The sequence below is a fragment of the Megascapheus bottae genome, chromosome 7 (assembly GCF_031878675.1).
Source record: "Megascapheus bottae isolate mThoBot1 chromosome 7, mThoBot2.hap1, whole genome shotgun sequence".
In the NCBI taxonomy this organism is placed as follows: domain Eukaryota; kingdom Metazoa; phylum Chordata; class Mammalia; order Rodentia; family Geomyidae; genus Megascapheus; species Megascapheus bottae.
The window spans coordinates 21,397,377-21,418,482 of record NC_143515.1 but is presented as its reverse complement, the minus strand read 5'-3'; the positions used below and the strand labels follow the sequence as shown (position 1 = coordinate 21,418,482).

Below are 21,106 nucleotides of genomic sequence, written 5' to 3'. Positions count from 1 at the left end.
TGATTTGCTCTAGATTCATCCATTTCCCTGTGAATGCCATTATTTTTTCTAGTCTGTTGGCTATGTAGAATTCCATTGTATATATATATATATATATATATATATATATATATCACATTTTCTGTATCCATTCATCTGCAGTAGGGCATCTGGATTGTTTCCATCGCCTGACTATTGTGAATAGTGCAGAGATGAACATAGCTGAGCAGGTGTCCTTATAATATCTTGGGTCATGATGTTCAGGATAGATGCCCAGAAGTGGTATGGCGGGATCGTAGGGATGGTCAATTTTCAGTTCTTTAAGGAACCTCCACAGCGTTTTCCAGAGTGGCTGAACTTGTTTATATTCTCACCAGCATTGTACTAAGGTTCCTTTTTCTCCACAATCCCACTAGCATCTGTCATTGTCTGATTTCAAAATCTTGGCCATTCTTGTTGGGGTAAGGTGGTATCTTAGGGTTATTTTTATTTGCATTTCCTTTATGAGCATGGATGATGAACATTTTCTCATATGCTTTTCTGCCATTTTAATCTCTTCTTCTGATAAGTCTCTCTTTAGTTCCCTTGCCCATTTAGTGAATGGTTTATTGGGTTTTCGGGGGATTAGTTTCTTGAGTTCCCTGTAGATACTGGATATTAAGCATATGTCAGATGTATTGTTGGTGAATATCTTTTCCCAGTTGGTTGGCTGTCTCTCTACTATGTTTTTATCTGTACAGAACCCTTTTATTTTCAGGTAGTCCCATTTATCGAGTCTCTCTCCAATCTGTTGTGACCCTGGGATTCTGTTCAGGAATCTTTTCCTATGCCTATGTGTTCCAGTGTCTCTCCTAGTTTGTCATGTAGGAGTTTCAGGGTTTCTGGTCTGACGTTGAGGTCTTGGATCCACTTTGTGTTAATGCTTGTGCATGGCGAAAGGCTAGGGTCAATTTTCAGTTTTCTGCATGTGGCTGCCCAGTTTTGCCAGCACCAATAATTGAATAGACTGTGTTTGTCCCACTGTATATCTTTGGCTCCTTTGTCAAATACAAGTTGCCTATAGGTATGTAGTTTTATTTCTGGGTCTTCGATTCTGTTCCACTGATCTTCTGGTCTGTTTTTGTGTCAATACCAAGCAGTTTTTGTTATTATGGCTCTATAGTAGAGTTTGAAATCTGGTATTTTAATACCACCAGCATTGCTCTTTTTGCCTAGAATTGTTTTGGCTATTCTAGGTCTTTTCTTGTTCCATATGAATCTTTGGATTATATCTTCTATTTCTGTAAAGAATGTCTTGGGTTTAATATCTGGGTCCTCAGTTCTATTCCATTGGTGTTCAGGCCTGTTCTTGTGCCAGTACCAAGCTCTTTTGATAATTATAGCTCTGTAATAGAGTCTAAAGTTTGGTATTGAAATTCCTCCTGTGCTGTTCTTTCTGCTAAGAAGTGTTTTTGCTATATGGGGTCTTTTATTATTCCATATGAAATTTTGGATTGCCTCTTCAATTTCTTTAAAGAATGACATTGGGATATTAATGGGTATTGCGTTGAATTTGTAGATAACCCTTGGCAAGGTGGTCATTTTCACGATGTTGATTCTTCCAATCCAGGAGCATGGGAGGTTTTCCATTTCTTCAGTTCTGCTGTAATTTCCTTTTTCAGGGTTTTAAAGTTTTCATCAAAAAGGTCCTTTACATTCTTAGTTAAGCTAATTCCTAGGTACTTTATTTTCTTTGAGGTTATTGCGAAAGGAGTTTCTTTCCTGATTGTTGCCTCCTTCCTCTCACTGTTGGTGTAGAGGAAGGCAGTTGATTTTTGAGGGTTAATTTTATAGCCTGCTACCCTTCCAATGTTTTGAATTAGCTCAAGGAGCTTGGGAGTAGAGTCTACAGGATTCTTTAAATACAGAATCATGTCATCTGCAAAGAGGGATAGTTTTACTTCCTCTTTCCCTACTTCGATCCCCTTTATGCTTGCTTCTTGCCTTATTGCACTGGCTAGGAATTCTAATACTATGTTAAAGAGGAGTGGAGAGAGTGGGCATCCTTGTCTCATTCCTGATTTTAGAGGGAATGGTTTAAGCTTTTCACCATTAAGTATGATACTAGCTGTGGGTTTGTCATACACAGCCTTAATTATATTGAGGAATGTTCCATGGATTCCTAGTTTCTCCAGAGATTTTTACATAATGGGGTGTTGGATCTTGTCAAATGCCTTTCCACATCTATTGAGACAATCATGTGATTTTTGTCCCTGCTCCTGTTGATGTGTTGAATTATATTAATTGATTTGCGTATGTTGAACCAGCTTTGCCTCCCTGTGATGATCATAGTGTATAATTTTTTTGATAAGTTGTTGTAGACAGTTGGCCAGTATTTTGTTGAGAAATTTTGCATCAATGTTCATCAAAGAAATAGGTCTATAGTTCTCTTTCTTTGATGAATCTCTGTCTGGTTTGGGGAGGAGGGTTATGCTGGCTTCATAGAAGGAGTTTGATAAAGAACCTTCATTTTTAATTTCGTTGAAGAGCTTGAGGAGTATTGGTGTGAGCTCTGCTTTGAAGACCTTATAGAATTCAGCTGTGAATCCATCTGGCCCTGGGCTTTTCTTAGGTGGAAGTTCTCTTATTGCCATTTCTATTTCAGAGCTTGAAATAGGCCTGTTGAGTTGGGTTAGTTCTTCTTGATTCAGTGTGGGTATGTTAATATTGGCTGGGAATTCATCCATTTCTTCTAGATTCTCAAATTTGTTGGCGTAAAGGTTTGAGAAGTATTCCCTCATGATACTGTAGATCTTGGTAATTTCTGTCATGATATTACCATTTTCATCTGCGATTTTGTTTTTTCGGTATGCTCTCTTCTTTTTTTGGTAAGATTTGCTAAGGGTTTGTCAATATTGTCAATTCTTTCAAAGAACTACTTGTTTTGTTGATTATTTCTATAGTTTTTTGGATTCCAAATCATTTAATTCTGCTTTGATTTTAATAATTTGCTTCCTTCTACTGGGATTAGGGTTGGTTTGTTGCTCTTTTTCCAGGAGCTTAAGGTGGCACATTAACTTGTTGGTTTGTGATTTTTCCATCTTGTTGGTATAGGCACTCAGAGCTATAAATTTTCCTCTGTGTACTGCCTTTGCTGGTATTTTATGTGTTGCTTATTGTTAAATTTCATAAACTGTTGGATTTCTGTTCTGATCTCTTCGATGACCCTTTGGTGATTCAACAATGTGTTGTTCAATCTCCATGAGTTACAGGGTTTTCGTTGGTGGAGGTGTGTGTTCAGTTCCAATTTGATGTTTTTGTGGTCTGAGAGTGTGCAGGGGATAATTTCAGTGTTTCTGAATCTGTGCAGGTTTGTTTTATGGACTAAGATTGGTCTATTTTGAAAAATGTTCCATGTGCTGCTGAGAAAAACGTATATTGTGTTGTGGCTGGGTGGAATATTCTGCAGATGTCTGTTAGATCTAGTTGGTCTATATAGTTGTTCAGTTCTAAGGTTTCTCTGTTGAGTTTTTGCCTTCTTGATCTGTCTGTAGGTGAGAGTGGTGTGTTAAAGTCACCAACAATTACTGTGTTTCGATCTATGTATGGTTTCAGTGTAAGTAAGGTTTGCTTGATGAAGTTCGGAGCTCCGGGATTGGGTGTGTAGATATTTAGGATCGTTATGTCTTCCTGGAGGAAAGATGCCTTTAGTAGTATGTAGTAACTTTCTTTGTCTTTTTTTCACTAATTTTAGTTTGAAGTCTATTTTATCTGATGTGAGGATCGCAACTCCAGCCTGTTTATGGGGGCCGTTAGCTTGATAGAGTTAATTCCAACCCCTCACTTTCAAAAAATGTTCGTTTTTTGGGGTAAGATGTGTCTCTTGAAGACAGCAGAACTATGGATCTTGCTTTTTGATCCTACTAGACAGACTAGGCCATTTAATTGGAGAGTTATGTCCATTGATATTGAGAGTTAGGATTGAGAGATATTTATTAGTTCCTGCCATTTTTAAAGGCTCTCATTAGGGCCTGTGTCTTGACAGTTCTTGTGGTACTTAGATGGTATGATGTTTAGGTGCCATTTCTTTCTCTGTATTGCATTTATGTTGGTTTTCTATGTGTAGAACATCTTTGAGAATTTTTTGTAATGTTGGTTTGGTTGCTACATAATGTTGCAGCTTTTCCCTGGAATGGAATGTTTTTATTGTTCCCTCAGTTATGAATGAGAGCTTAGCTGGGTACAGTATTCTTGGGTGGTAGTCATTTGACTTAAGGGCATGACATATGTGCTTCCAGTCACTTCTTGCTTGCATGGTCTCTGCTGCGAAATCTGGGGTTATTCTGATTGGTTTGCCTTTATAGGTTACTGAACCCTTTTCCCTGGCTGCCTTTAGGATCATTTCTTTGGTCTCTATTGATCTAGTTCGGATTATAATGTGGTGGTGGGATGTACCTTTCTGGTCAGGTCTGTTTGGGTTTCTAAAAGCTTCTTGTATATGGATGGGCCTGCCCTTCTGGATATTTGGGAAATTCTCTAAGATGATTCCCTGAAGTATATGTCCAATACCACTGACCTCTTTCTTCAGAACCTCCTCAATACCAATTAGCCTTAAATGAGGCTTCCTAATTGTATCTTGGACCTCCTCAAGCGCTCTCTCATATTTCCTAGATTTGGATTGTCTCATTTTCTATTCTTTCTCTATAACAACTAAATTATCTTCAATCCTGGAAATTATCTCTTCTGCATTGTCTAAACTGCTATCAAAGCTATCTACTTTATTCTTCGTCTCCCTTGCTTCTAGTTACTCATTTTTGATGCCTTGCATCTCTTCTTTTAGTTCATGTACGGATTTCTTTATCTCCTTTATTTCCATTTGAGTGGTTAGCTCAGTAGTTTTATTTTCTTTGGACATTTGCTGGAGTTCGGTCACCTTTTTGTTTGTGGATTCTATGATTTCATCCATTTTTCTTTGAAAAACCTTTATTGTGGCCTCCTTTATGGCTTCTCCTTTTTCACTTATCACCTTGTTAATGGTTTCCTCTTGTTTAGCTATGACTTCCTCCCTTATCTCTTTCTTTATATTTTCACATTTTTCATTAAGGATGTTTATCAATTGCATTTGTATAGCACTTGGAAGACTCACCTCTAGGTTTGCCAGTGACTGTTCCATTGTCTGTTTATATTGGGTGGGGGATGTTTTTCCCTGATTTGACATTTTTCTTGAGTTTCTTGTTCTGCCCATTTGAAAATGGGAGCAAGATTAATACTAAACACGATTATATTTTTTCAGATATAACCAACCTCGACCTCTTTAGCTGACACACACTAGATGTTCACAATTTTTGATTGGTATTATCACTCTTTCTTTTTGTGCACTTACAGACAAGTCTAATACAACCACTGATAACCGATTTATGACCAAAAAAATAAGCCTCTCAATCCAATCTCTATTGTATTTAAGTCTCTGTGGACCTAGAGTATAATTGAACACCTAGATATACAGTATTGCTCAACAGCCATCAAGGGTAGATCCATGCATTATAAAGGTTGAAAGATGATCAGAGGACCAGAGATAGAAAAATAGTATGAGAGAGAACAGAGGATGTACAAAAGGAATAACGTATGCGTGTAAGATTATTATAGTAATGGAGAAAAGGTATAGCGTAAGTATAACTTACCTAAGTTGGTAAGCAGGTAGCGTATTTGAGTACAAAGTTTGGAAAGTATTAGATAAAACTTATGTGTTGCTGCACAACTAGCTCTTGGCCCAAACAGTGGCCTCACAATGGGCCATGGGATGGATCTGTGAGCTTCAGTCTGAGCATGCTGGGCAGAGGGTTGGTTTTTCTGTGCTGCTTCCAGGGGCGGGCCCCCAGCCAAGGGTCTGGGGTTTGGGAGTTCCCAGGGTCTTTCAGCAGGACCAGCAGGTGTCTGCTCTGTTCCCAGAGGCGGGGCCCAGCCAAATACTTGAGCTCCAAGGGCAGAGCCATGCTTTTCTGATTCTCAGAAATTAAAGCAGACTGAGGAAATGGGAAAACCTCCCATGCTCCTGGATTGGAAGAATCAACATCGTGAAAATGACCACCTTGCCAAGAGCTATCAACAAATTCAATGCAATACCCATCAATATCCCAATGTCATTCTTTAAAGAAATAGAAGAGGCAATCCAAAATTTCATATGGAACAATAAAAGACCCCGTAGAGCAAAAACACTTCTTAGCAGAAAGAACAGCTCAGGAGGAATTTCAATTCCAAACTTTAGACTCTATTATAGGTCTATAATTGTCAAAAGAGCTTGGTACTGGCACAAGAACAGGCCTTAAGACCAATGGAATAGAACTGAAGACCCAGATATTATACCATAGAACTATGGCCACCTAATCTTTGACAAGGGACCCAAAAAAATAGAATGGAAGAAAGATAGCCTCTTCAACAAATTGTGCTGTCGGAACTGGTTAAGCACCTGCAGAAAACTAAAGTTGGATCCTTCTTTGTCACCCTGCACTAGAATTAACTCCTAATGGATCAAAGACCTGGTGGTAGAACCTGACGCACTGAAAACTTTACAAGAAGGAATAGGAGATACACTAGGCCTCCTTGGCACAGGTCGAAACTTTCTTAATAAGGACCAAGAATCACAACAAATCAGAGAAAGTCTGGATAAGTGGGACTGCATTAAACTGCAGAGCTTTTGTATGGCACAGGAGATGCCTAGTAAATTAATTAGGAAGCCTACAGAGTGGGAGAAGATCTTTACCAACCATACAGCGGACAAAGGCCTCATATCTAAAATATATCAACAGCACAAAAAATTGAATCACTCCCAAACTAATCTCCAAAGTAACAACCATCCCATTAAAAGATGGGCCAAAGACTTAAAGAGAGTCTTTTCTGAAGAAGAAACAAAAATGTCCGATGGACACATGAAGAAATGCTCAACATCTCTGGTCATAAAAGAAATGCAAATGAAAACAACGCTAAGATTCCACCTCACTCCAGTTAGAATTGCCAGGATCAGGAAAACTAATAACAACAGATGCTGGAGGGGATGTGGCCAGGAGGGATCACTACTACACTGTTGGTGGGAGTGCAAATTTGTTTAACCACTATGGAAAGAAGTATGGTAGTGTCTCAAAAGGCTAAACATAGGGCTCCCTTATGACCCAGCAATTCCACTACTTGGCATTTACCCAACCATCCAGAAACTAGGGCATACTAAATCCACTAGCACAACAATGTTCATTGCAGCATTATTTACTATAGCAAAGATATGGAACCAACCCAGATATCCCTCAGTTGATGAATGGATCAACAAGATGTGGTACTTATACACAATGGAATTCTATCCTGCTGTCAGAAAAAATGACATCACCCCATTTGTTAGGAAATGGAAAAACTTAGAAGAAAAAATCATATTAAGTGAAGTAAGCCAGACTCAAAGGAACTTAGGCTCAATGGTTTCCCTCATTTGTCATAATCAGTAGAAACCTTGGGCTCTACTAGCAGAGATCTGCAATAGAGCAAAACCTTGATACATAAGGCCATATAGTATGAAGCTAATTGAAAGGACCTTCAGGATATTGAAACAAAAGCCATATAATGAATGATTAATGTCCTTAATGTACTATAGTATCTCTCATCTCTTTTGTTGTCCCTTGGTTATCTCATATTGTTACAGTATCTCACTTTGTTATCTGATATATTGGATATATTTGTATTTGGTTATTTGAAATTGAATAGGGAAGGGGGGAAAACTAGGCTGGGGGGTAGGGGGAGGATAATGGGGATCAAGACATGTGAAAGGATATCAATGTATGTGAATTAATGTACCTTCTATATGGCAAATATCATGTAACCCTTTTATTAAATAAAAAATATATAAAAAAAGAAAAAAAAGTAACTCCAAAACAAATATTCAAAGAAACAACCATCCATTAAAAGATGGTTTAAAGTCTTAAAGAGAGTCTTCTCTGAAGAGTAAGAATGGCCTATAGACACATGAAGAAATGCTTGACATCTCTGGCCATAAAAGCAGTGCAAATCAAAACCACTTTGAGGTTCTACCTCACTCCAATTAGAATGGCCATGGTCAAGAAAACTAATGACAACAGATGCTGGACGGGATGTGGCCAGGAGAGATCACTACTGCACTGTTGGTGGGAAGTGTAAACTCATTCAACCACTCTGTAAAGCAGTATGGCAATTCCTCAAAAGACTAAACATAAGAGTTCCCCTAGCACCCAGCAATCTCACTCCTTGGCCTTTACCCAATCATCCAGAAACAAGGACATACTAAAGCCAGTAACACAACGATGTTCACTACAGCACTATTTACCATAGCAAAAATATGGAACCATCCCATATGCCCCTCAATAGGTGACTGGATCAAGAAGATGTGGTACTTATACATGATGGAATTCTATGGAGCCATCAGAAAGAATGACATCCCCCCATTTGTAAGGAAATGGAAATATTTGGAAAAAATCATATTCAGTGAAGTTAGCCAGACCCAAAGGAACATAGGTTCAATGTTTTCCCTCATTTGTAATAATTAGTACACATCAAGGACTCTCCTAGCAGAGGATTACAATAGCTCAAAACCTAGTACAGAGGGTCATATAGGATGAGACTGAATGAAGGGATATCTAGGCTATGGAAAGAAGAGCTTTATCTTGTGTGGTTGTTATTCTTAATGTACTATGTTATTTCTCTTCTCTCTTTTTGCCCTTTGGTTAATCTCATATTGTTACTGTATCTGACTTTGTTATCTGGTATATTGCATATACATATATTTGTTTATTTGAAATAGAAAAGGGAAGGGGGAAAAACAAGGTAATTGGGAGATTTGAGTGGGACAGATGCTGGTTCCCAGACTCCCACAGACACTACCCACTGTTGTAATGCAGGGTCTCAGCGCCCCCCACTCTCCATACCCAGTGGCCTGGGAGAGGAACCTGTTGGGCAAGTGAGCTGGGACAGCTCTGCCCTGTTTGGTGGGGTATTGTCTTAGTGCCCTCCCGCCTGTCAGTGTCCGGTCAAAGGCCTGGAAAAGGAACCTGTTGTACGGGGGTGGTAGCAGGGACACCCCCGCCACCTTTGGTGGGGTGCTGGGATTTAGCACCTGCCTGCCTGTCAGTCTCCAGTCTGAGGCCTGGGGAGGCGGCTGTTGGGAGAGTGGGGGCTGAGACATCTCCGCCTCCCTTGGTGTGGTGCTGGGTCTGAGCGCCCGCCCGCCTGTCAGTGTCAGTCTCCAGTCAATGACCTGGGGGAGGAGCCTGTTGAGGGAAGGGACAGGATTCTAAATTCCTTGCCCCCCTGTCCTTGCCAGTCTTTCTCAGGCGGTGTGGAAGGGTCTGAGTTAAGTTCTATAGCTTGGCACCAGCTCTGCTTTCCCGATGGGTTTGGGGACCCGCTGGGCTACTCACTCCTCTGCGTTTGGCTGTGGGTGCTCCATGGTGTTGGAGAATCGTTCACTCCCCTTGGATCTCCGCTGCCGCTGTGGTCCCCATCTGGGTTCTGCTGCTTCCTGTTCTGGTCTGTGCTGGTTCCTGCATCTGGCTTCTGCTGCTGGCCCGGTCTATGCTGAATACTATGGCGGTCGGGGCTGCCCAGCCCAGCACCCTCCGCCGCGGCTTTTCTTGGCTTGGAGCCGGCGGCGAGGGGTGGGGAGGGGTCCTTGCATTTTGAATTCTTTGAGAAAGTTGGATGTAAGCTTTATCTGGCTTTCTTTTTCGGTTTGAGTCCTTCTCTGTTACTTCTTGAGTTTGTTATGGATTTCTTAAGGTAGTTGGCTTGTGGGATTCCCAGGTTCTTTCTTTTTGTGGGAGAGAGCTAGGTAGAACCCCTATTGTCTCGGTGACATTTTCCATCCCCCTAGCTATTCCATTTTTAACTCACTCTCAATTCCTTTTTTACCCTTGTTTTTTTTTTTGTTGTTGTTGTTGAGAATGTGGTCTGGCCCGTGTGTTGTCTCTAAGCATTTTTGCTGAAGGCTGTTGCTCTACCAAGTGAGGAGTATCTCCACTTCCTCAAACAATTCTAATGAGTACACAAACTCTTCAGATTTAAAATAATTTTACTCTTTTAAAGTGGAATGATATTTCACTGAAGGAAGGCGGAGAAAAAGGAGAAAAAGGATAGCTCTTCCAATTAACTCACAGATGGTGAATACCATCTTCCATGGCTTTAAGTGTTTTTCCTGTCCAGTATTAAATGAGCGACATAATTTTTTTTCATTTGGAATCTTCTATGTTCTGCTGGTCTTCTTCCATTCGTGATGATTCCATTTATCATCAGGGAAGTCTGACTAGTGATGTCACACCTGTTCATTTTATCAAATATTTCTGTACTCTCTGAACAGGCCCTCCACAATAAATGCCTCTGGTTTTTATTGTTACTGTTTCTTGTTTTTATTTTTTTTCCCCTCACTCTTAGGAAGGTAGAGGACGAGCATCAGCCTGACAGAGAAACGCTGACATCTGCTTTGCTGTGGGCATATTAAGGACACGGTTTGCCTCTCTTGCCAAGTCAGTGTAGGCACAGAAACATTGAGAATGGTCTTGAAAAGCTGTACATTCATTTGACCATCAGATATATTACATCTGTTCCTTGATATGGATGTCCCATTCTAGCTCATCCCCGTGAGGACAGGGACTGTCTGTGCCTTCAGTGTCCACGCCCTGGAGCCTGGATACTACAAGTTCTTCCAGAGGCCAAGTAAAATCCTCCTACCGTGTTTCCAGGAGCCAATGCTATGCAGGAACTGGCTATCGAGCATGCTTTCAGAATCACTTTCCTAGAAAGATGTAAAATTATAAACCATGTTTTAGCTGGATTATCAGGCAGTGCTAGTATCTTGGTATTGCTTTGCAACATGTATATGCTGTCTTCTACTGGCTAAAGTGTGTCTCACTCTCATCTTGAAGCAAGAGTGGACACTTTTACCAACACACAAAAAAGAACACCGTGTCAGGAATGAGCACCCTCAGAATTTCATCGGTGGCCATGGAAGGATATTTCCTTGCATACCTGAGCCCTTCATCTTAGGGAGAGTAATCCAAAGGTATTTTTCCCTCTTTCCACATTGGTTTGTCTGCAGTCATTCTCAGCAATTGATAGCATATAGCTTGGAGCATGCCTTACTGGTGGTGACTGAATGTCCAATATGACTGAATGGTTCATGTGAATGGTCAATGCCAGCAAACAACTAACTGCTGGTTTGTGTGCTTGCTTCATCCTGTTTAAGAGTGATTGGCATTACAGAGCAATCCTATACAAAGACAGGATAAGAAGTGTCTGCTCTTTAGTGATCTTCAGTGTTGTGTCATTAGGAAACTTGCTAAGAGATTTGGAAACAGGAGAGAATATGGTATTTTCCTTTCTTTTTTCATGTATTTTTATTGTAATTAATAGAAGAGTTACATTATATTCAACAGGTAGAAGGTGCCTTACTTCACAAACATTGATACCCTTTCTCATGTCTTGGTCCCTATTATCTTTCCTTTTTTAATGCCAATCCTGGGGCTTGAAATCAGGGCCTGTACACTGTTCTTGAACAGATTTTGTTCAAGGGTAGATCTCTGCCACTGAAGCTACAGTGCTGCTTACAGCCTTTTCTATGTATATAGTAACCAGGAATTGAACCAAGAGCTTCATGCATACTAGGCAAATACTACCACTAGGCTGTGCCCAAGTATTTCTTAAGATAAGAAAGCTAACACCTGATCAGAGGTAAGGCCTGGTGAATCCTCTGGAGAGGTTGTTGGGCAGTTGAGAGCATCAGTGACCCACACTGGCTTTTCCTACAAGGTGGAGAATTCACAAAATTTTGCAGCCCAACCCTCAAGTAGCTTCGCAGAACCAGAAAATACCCAACTAGTCCAACTTCACTGAATACCTCAGGAGTTTAAAATTTAATGATTAGAGCCATTTCCTTTATGTAAACAATTCCTACTTGGAGAATCATGGCTGGCTTCTGTTTTGCTGTGTGAATCACAATTGATGTATTTATACAAGAAACATGGCGAGGTCTAGGACAGGGAAGGAACAGGGACAAAGAGACCACTGAGCACTTTTAGAATTTTGATTAAAAGTTTGCAGTAGTGTTCAGAGCCAGGCGGCATGTGAGAAGCAGTGTCAGCAGGTGGAGGCAGCAGGAGGAGCCGCTGGGGTAGCCCAGACTCTCACTTCTGCTTCCCAGGGAGGTTTATATTATGACTGTGGGAGGAGTACTGTAAGCATATTGACTGTAATAAGTGGTAACATCTTTAAATTGCAGGCTGCTGATATGTCCCAGATCCACTGAATTGGAACCTGGATGGAACCCCAGATGACAAATTAATATTACCATAGATCAGGAGTTTAGAAGCTTCACTATTGTTGGCTGGTAACAGGCTATAGCATAATAAATGGTCTGATTGGCCCTGTAACTGATGGTGGCTGTGCCTCCTAGAGATGCAGACGAGGTGGATGGAGACTTGGTGTTCTGGCTGTCACACTTGGCCTCTGAAAACACAACAAATAGCCACATTATTAGTCAAGTTATAAGAAGGTTGTCCTAAAAAAATAATGCTTCATGGATCACATTGAGCTGTGTTAATCCCAAATATTGCCCCTGGGAGGCAGGGCAGCAGGAACCCAAGGAGCTGAGCAGGGGTTCTCATGTCCATGCTATGTGCTGACTGATGGATTGCTGCCCAGGGTGTGGGCAGATTCTGAAGAAGTGCTCAGGGCAGTGGGCTGAGATCTGGGCACATGTAATTGAGCAGGGGCTGGGCAGGGCTTGGCCCATCTGTACATTTGGCTGCTCTCAGTGAGTAAACACAGGCCATACATCCAGAGGGATACCACACCAGAGGAAAGACACATAAATTTGTCTCCAGATAATTGACAATTATATATATTTCCAAATGTATAATGCACAAAAGCAACTGATGTCACAAGGTAGTTTATAAATATATTGAAATATATTCCTGTTTCTTCTTAGATCTTTTATTTACTATCAGCAATTCTTGAAGCAAATTTTGCAGATGCAATTTTATGCTGATTCCTCAATAAGGACCCAAATTAGCCAGCATTGAAACTTTGGGTGTTTTGTATCCACTGTATGCAAATTATACTTTTCCCTAATCTCAGAGCTCTCATATTTGGCCACTCTTTATCATTTAAGATTACTTACCACAAATTATGTGCATAACATGATACATTTTGATGCTGGACATGAGGCTCTGCTACCCAGAGATACAGGACACTGTCCCCAGTGAGTGAAAACAGCATGTCTACATAGACACCAGTCTTGATATTCACATCTGTGAGAGGAGGGGAGGTGGTAGGGAGAAGGTACAGAGAGAGAGAGAGAGAGAGAGAGAGAGAGAGAGAGAGAGAGAGAGAGAGAGAGAGAGAGAGAGAGAGAGAGAGAGAGAAATAGAGAGGGGGGGAGGGAGAGAAGGAGGGAGGGAGAGAGGGAGAGAGGGAGAGAGGGAGAAAGTGAGAGTGCCAAATATTTTGGATCTGGATGAAGAATGGATAGAAAGTTGATGACTCAGTTTTCACTTCATGCCTTTTCCCTGAATCCTCATTCTCAGTCAAATAGCAAGAGGAGCCATTTTGCTTTCATCATGCATATCCCAGAGCCTAGGCATTCTGACAGTGTTAGTGACACGTCAAAATGCACCTAAATAGGATGAAGAATACATGCCATGCACATCTTTCTGTGGTCAGGCTGAACAAGTCATGTCCAAAGGTGAGTCTGCAGTCATTTTTCTAAGTATTCATGAGGTGTTAGCCAGTGTGGAGATGTGAAGGCTGACCTCAACTTTGATGCACTGGAATAACCTAGAGAGATGTGGGTCAGGGTCCTCTGTCCAGGGCTGACATTCTTGATATGGACTCAGAAAGAAGCAGTCACCTATCAGGGTGATGGAGTTGAGAACCTGGGGGTGACAAAGGCCCTGCCCTGTGGTGGCCTTGTCTTCAGTGGAGGAAAATGCTCCCCACTCCCTGGGATGGAGCCCAGACTGAAGGCCATGAGCAGGTTGGGAGACTGAGCCATCAGGAGCCCAGTTTTCCCGCTCTGTGTGGCTGGCTGACTACTTTGCCGTTCTCACCAACCATGAGGAAAGTCAGTAAATGTCCCTCATCCACAGTCTCCTGTCAGCTGTAGACTCCTGAGGAAGACATGTGCCTGGAGTGTGTAAATTCTTTGCAGATTGGGAGGTTGGCTTGCCCTCTGGTGGCCTTCTTTTGACATCGCAATCGTTAGGATTGTCAGTATGGAGTCCCATAGTCTAGAATGAATTTTCCCCAGAGTATTCAATTCACAAAGCTGGTCCTATTCCACATGTTTGCAGTTCATATTCAGTGCGACATTCACAGGAGTCCTCTCCTCTGACAAAAGGAAAAATATCTATAGTTTTCATGATGAATTCTGAGAACTGACTGTCCCCAAGGAAGTTGGTAGCCTAGAAGATATGTTCTGTATAAGATGCCAAAGATGTGATATTGATAAAGACCAGGGGACCTGAGTTGTACCTGAGGTGAACAACAGTGGAATGCAGACTCTTTGCTGAATCTTCAAAGCATTCTGCCATAGCAGAATGTGCCATGTGCCATGTGCTGACTAAGGGAATCAGTCCCATGGAAACTGATGCCCAAATTTGTTTTCAAATATTTCTCTCAACGTGGAACCAAGGAATTGAACGCAGAGCTTCATGTTTGTAAGGCAAGCATTCTATCACTAGCCAAACTCCAGACCTTGCATCTGATTTTTTTTTATTGAAATAGCTTGTTCCTATGCAACATCATGAACAACTTGTGATATTTCACACAATTCCCACCTCTTTACAGATTTTTTCAAGACTTAATGAAGATTTTTCCCGTGATTCTACATTGGTACATAAAAGTTAGAATCAAATATAGTTGAGTTCCATCGCCTAAGCGCCATCACTTAGGTGAAATATTTCTGATTGAGTGGCACCCTGGATTGTCAGCTATCTCAATCCATTATGATCCTTATAATTGCTTTGTGAAAGCTCATTTCTGAAATCCTGGGATTCCTACAGAGTTGTATCATTTGCGAACTTTCTATGAGATTTGAGAATTTTGTTTTTATTGAGAAGTGCACGCTGACACCTGACCAGCGTTTAGGCCTGGTGATTCCTCTGGAGAGGTTGTTGGGCAGGTGAGAGCATCAGTGACCCATATTGGGGTTTTCCACAGGTGCAAAATCACAGAAGTTTGCAGCTCAAATCCTCAAGCAGCTTTACAGAGCCAAAAAATCTCCAACTCCTACTTCCAACTTCACTGGATACCTCAGGATTTTAGAAACTAAAGATTAGAGCCATTAACTTTACGCAAACAAATCCTGCTTGGAGAACCATGGCTGGCTTCTGTTTTGCTGTGAGAATCACAAATGATGTATTTATAGGACAAGAGACATGGCCAGGTCTATGCTTCTGGGGCTGAGAAGGGATAGAGACAAAGAGACAAAGGAGCATTTTTACAACTTTTGATTAAACGCTTGCAGTAATGTTCAGAGCCAGGCTGCATGTGAGAAGCTGTGTCAGCAGGTGGAGGCAGCAGGAGGAGCAGCTGGGGCAGCCCAGACTCTCACTTCTGCTTCCCAGGGAGGTTTATGTTATGACTTGTAATCACTGTGGGAGGAAACTCATCATACTGTTGGCAGTAATAAGTGGCCACATCTTCAGTTTACAGGCATCTGATGGTGAGAGTGAAGTCTTTCTCCTGTTCACTGTCAATGAACCTGGATGGGGCCACAGATGCCAAAATATCTGCAGTATAGATCAGGAGTTTAGGAGCTTTCCCTGGATGCTGCTGGTACCAGTTTAAGTAATCACCAATGCTCTGATTGTTCCTCCAAGTGATTGTGACTCTGTCTCCTAGAGATGCAGACAGAGTGGATGGAGTCTTGCACCTCTGGCCTCTGACTTGGAAACAGAATGAAATATCCATATCATTATGCAGGATTCCTGAAGATCTTCCAGACAACCAGACAACTGAGCACAGTGAGCTGATGACATTTCCATTGCTGTGTTTCCTTACCTCGGAACCAGAGCAGCAGGATTCCCAGGCTCAGGATCTGCCTTGAGGCCCTCATGTCCATGCTGTGTTCTGATGGGACTGACTTCTGCACAGGGGTGAGCAGGCCATGAAGAAATATTCAGGCCAGGGTGCTGTGTTCTGGCCATATTCAAATGTAGGGGCTGGGCTGTACTGGGCACAGCTCTAGGATGGGATCACTTCAGTAATTCAGCATATATATAGCAGGGTGCAGCAGGGCAGTCAGTGTTCTGCTGACAGTGCTCTCCTCCAGTGGTCATTTTATTTCAGCAGATGCTTTGAAAGCTATAACTGTAGTGCATAACACATAAACATTGGATGGAGTGACTTATCTAATAGTTTTATGGGATGAAGGAACATATCCATATTTGAAAGGATTATACAGAATTGATTTAAAGAATGAGCTACTAAATTGTTGCCTGATTATGAAGTAATTCCTTCATTTTAGTTTTATGTTTTTGTGCTGTTACTGGGAAGTGATATTTAGAGCCTGAGCTCTGCCTCTCAATGTATTTCTTCAATGCTCATATTCTACCATATGGATATCTTTACTTCCTCAAATAATTCTAATGGGTAAAACAAACACTGTTTTCTTACCCAGTGTTTATCCTTTAAAATAATTTTATTATTTGAAATTGAAATGATAATTCACTGGAAGCAGTCATAGGATAAGGAGAAGGGACATAACTGTTCCAATGTGACTCACTTAACAGATCCACCATGTTCCATGGCTGCAGGTGTCTTTCTTGTTCTGCATTAAACAGGCTACATGGTTTTATTTTTTTATAGAAGTAGTTGTATCACTTTCGCTCATACTCTTTATTTTTTATATTTTTTATTGTAATTAATAAAAGGGTTACATGATATCTGCCAGATAGAAGGTTCATTAATTCACATACACTGATACCCTTTCACATGTCTTGGTCCCCATTACCCTCCCCCCAGCCCCTCCATCCTGTTTTCCCCCCTTTCCTATCCAATTTCAAATAACCAAATACAAATATATCCAACATATCAGATAACAAAGTGAGATACTGTAACAATATGATATAACCAAGGGACAGCAAAAGAGATGAGAGATAACATAGTACATTGTGGAATCTTCCAAGTTCTGAGATTTTCTGCCATTTGTGTTTATTCCTCTTATCACCAGGAAATTGTGATGAACGATGTTATAACTGTTCATGTTAATGTCTCCAGAATCTGTGCACTTGCTGTCCAGTCAAAATCAGTGCCTCTAGTGTTTGACGTTCTTGATTATTTTTTGCTTCTTTTTTTTCCCCCTCTGACGTAAGAAGGAAGGGCATCAATCTGATCCAGACACCTGCTTTGCTCTGGCCATCTTTAGGAGAGACTCTGGATCTCTTGTCAAGCCAGTGTAGGCAGGTAAACATTGAGAAGATTCTTAGATATGGATAAAACTTGGACTTACATTTGTCCATCTGAAATGTCATTCCTATTCATGAACTTGGATCACCCATCCTAGCTCATTAGCGTGGAGACAGCACTGTCTGAGCTTTCAGACAGTGTACCAAGGCACTCTGAAGTTCTTATTCGGTAGTAGCCAGATTATGACACTGATGCCTGAGGAAAACCCTCCTACTATGTTTCCAGGAGTGAATGCTTTGCAGAAAACTGGCTTTATAGATGGTGCATCTATCTGGCAAATATCATGTAACCCTTCTATTAATTACAATAAAAAATATATGAAAAAAAGAAAACTGGCTTTAAATAATTCTGCCAGAATCTACTTCTAGAAAGATGTAAAACACTAAACTATTTGAAGGACGATTATCAGGCAAGGCTGGTATCTCGGCACAAGTCACCTTGTGTCTCACTGTCATCTTGAAGCAGGAGAGGGAGACCTCTGCCTGTACACAAAACAGAATTCCATGCCAGGAATGAACACCCTCAGAATTTCCTCAGTGGCCATGAGAGAATAGTGATGCACCTGAGCCCCCACTCTTAGTGAGAAAAACCCAAAAGCATTTTCCCTATCTCTCCATTGGATTGAGCTGTGGCCATTCTCAATAATAGGTAGTGTGTAGCACATAGTATGTCCTTACTGGCCATATTCCCTTCCCTGACTTTCTTCCTTCCTTCCCATTGTTTCCCACAGATCATAAATTGTGAAGATCTTGGAGTCTTACAAATGACGACTGAGTTCAGAAAGTAGATTGAATGGTGCATGTGGAGAATGTCTGATGCCTGCATACAGCTGCTGGTTTGTGTGTTTGCCTCATTGTGTTTACACAGGATTCTGAGTGATTGACATTACAGAGCATTCCTATACTAAGAAAGGATGAGTGTCTGCTCTATAGTGAGCTTCAACTTTCCTGTACCCTTGGGTCCTTTTATCTGCCTCTTTCAGTGTGCCCTTTGGTCTGTGAACAAAACTATTCCAACCTAACAAGTACGCTGTTCCACACTAAAAGTGGAGGACAAGGAAATTTGGAAATTCTGGGAACTGTCTCATATTCTCCTTATGTCTTGTGGCAATATGACTATATGTCTTGAGTAATTTTTTCCAGTGGCATATTGTACACTGGATGGAACTGGCATAAATTTCCAAAGTGTATTCAAATTTTGGATATTTGACATATCCTAAAACATTAAGAAAAATATTATATTTGGATGGCAACACATTTATTTATTTTTTATTACCACATCTTATGATTTAATATCTTTTTGTTTTTTAACCTACTGTCACAACCTTCAAACCAACACTTTAAAGTACATTTGATAAAGCTTCTAGAATTTAGGAACATATTCTGAGAAGAGATTTTTGTACATACCAAACCAACTCCACAGCAGATTTAGCCTGGTAAAATATTCTCTTTTTTCCAAGATTGGTAAATACACCAAATATAGAGAATGAAACAATTCATAGACTCAAATTTCTATGAACTTTGTTACACTCTTTATCTCCTTTGGGTCCCAAACACTGTGAGCTTCTGAAAAAACGTAGTTGTGGTTCAGTGACCATTCATAACTTCTTTTTATGTTGAAGAAAGCTGCCCATCTTAAGATTGTTTTGCTCACAGTCTAGGCTAGCAAGTTGATGGAGCTCCTGCTCTCTCTCTAAATCTTCATTGGTAAGCTCTTGGAAGAAAACCCCCATCACCATCACAAGAATGGATTCAAGAATCACAAATTATTAAAATGCTTGTTTGAGACTAAAGAACAGGTTTATAGAGGAAGAAAGACTGGCTGTGAAAACACATTCTTAAAGCTCGAGTTAGGAGCGATGAAGTCCATCTAATGCCTGTCATATCGTTCAGCATGACCCAACAGGTTAAATATACCACACTCTCTCCTAGGTAGTTATTTATTAATGAGCCAGCCATTGTTTTGAGAAACACACCCATAGTGTTGTAAAGAAGGATGCATGTGTGTGTATATATATATATATGTAGATATATATGTGTGTACATATATAGAGGTCCATATGTTTATATAGGTATATATGTATCTATGCATCTATTCATATATATTCTCTTCTAAAACTCTCTGGGGCAACCTAATAGCATGAGTCAAAGAAACATACAAGTGTAACTTAGGTTGTATATTTATAATGCAGTAGTTATAACACTCAGTGTCTTTAACCAGAGGATCTTTACATGGACAGAATTGTCTCAGTGTGCCAATGATTCCTTTCACATTTGTTTTCTTGTTGTAGTGGTCTCCAATTGCCTGGTGAAAACAATTGAAAAAAATAATCACAATTGTCTGAGATTTCATGGTAAATAACAGCACCTGTTCAAAGTACATGAAGTCTTAAAAATTTTAATGTTTCTTTTTCACTTGGGTTCCCATCTGCTAGAGAACATGGAAGTCCATGCCCTGTCTGCCAACACTATCATCTATAGAATTCAGCATTGTGGGGTTTTATGCTGACATGGTTGTGCCAGGTTTGGCAGGGAGTTCTCTGTGCATCATGCCCTGACCCTGAGTTCAAGCCCCAGGACGGACACAAAAAAATCCTGCTTGGAAAATATTGGAAAGTTTGATTTTTATTCTTTGAATCCCATATGATTCCTTCATATGAAAAACTACATTGCCATGTCTGTGCTTTTGGGGTAGAGGAGGAGAAAAGAGAGAGAGATATAGAGGAGGATATGGACAAATTTCAATTAAAAGCTTGCAGTAGCCAGATGCTGGTAGCTTACACCTGTAATAGCAGATACTCAGGAGCCTGAGATCTAAGGATAGTGACCGGAAGCCAGCCTGGGCAGAAAAGTCCCTGTAAAACTGTTGTCTCCAAGTAACCATTCAAAAACTGAAAGATGCGCTTTGGCTCAAGTAGTAGTGCCTTAGCTTTTACCACAAAAAGGCTTAGTGACGGTGCCCAGGCCCTGAGTTTAAGCCCACAATTGGCAAAAAAGGAAGAAAATTAAAATTAAGATAAAGGTGGGGGGAAGAGAAAGAAAAAGCTTGCGGTGGTGTTTATAGCCTGGCTGCATGTGAGAAGCTGTGTCAGCAAGTGGAAGCAGCAGGAGGAGCAGCTGGGGCAGCCCAGACTCTCACTTCTGCTTCCCTGGGAGGCTTATGTTATGAGTTGTATCACTGTGGGTGGTAAGTTCTAATGCTGCATACAGTAATAGGTGGCAGCATCTTCAAGCTACAAGCTGCTGATGGTGAGAGTGAACTCTGTTCCAGATCCACTGCCACTGACCCTGGATGGGATGCTGGATTCCAAATTCAATGCTTTGTATATCAAGACCTTGGGAGCTTTCTCTGGTTTCTGCTGATACCAGGCTAACCAACTGCTAATGCCCTGACTGGCCCTGCAAGTGATGGTGACTTTGTCTCCAGGAGATGCAGACAGGGTGGATGGAGACTGGGTCATCTGGATGGCACCTCTGGTCCCTGACATGGATTCAGAATGAAATACCCATATCATTATGCAGGATTCCTGAGGAACTCCCAGACAACCAGACAGAACTGAGCACAGTGAGCAGATAACATTTCCATTACCTTACCAGGGAGCCAGAGCAGCAGGAGTCCCAGCCCCAGGCTCTGCCTTGAGGCCCTCATGTCCATGCTGTGTGCTGATGGGACTGACTCC

At 41.1% G+C, this 21,106-nt stretch overlaps 1 protein-coding gene across 1 annotated transcript in view; it reads right to left on the bottom strand.

The window, feature by feature from the left end:
* LOC150060401 (vomeronasal type-2 receptor 116-like) overlaps window positions 1-21,081 on the bottom strand; it is a 47,128-nt gene extending 26,047 nt beyond the window's left edge. Inside the window, exons 1-8 of the mRNA XM_090336235.1 lie at window positions 21,021-21,081; window positions 20,714-20,907; window positions 16,021-16,105; window positions 15,671-15,905; window positions 13,868-13,959; window positions 12,335-12,465; window positions 11,682-11,762; window positions 10,693-10,756 (exon numbers count right to left, since the gene is read on the bottom strand). Of these exons, the coding sequence (XP_090192361.1) occupies window positions 10,693-10,756; window positions 11,682-11,762; window positions 12,335-12,465; window positions 13,868-13,959; window positions 15,671-15,905; window positions 16,021-16,105; window positions 20,714-20,907; window positions 21,021-21,081 (943 nt within the window). The remainder of the gene's footprint in view (window positions 1-10,692; window positions 10,757-11,681; window positions 11,763-12,334; window positions 12,466-13,867; window positions 13,960-15,670; window positions 15,906-16,020; window positions 16,106-20,713; window positions 20,908-21,020) is intronic.
* Window positions 21,082-21,106: the final 25 nt, after the last annotated feature.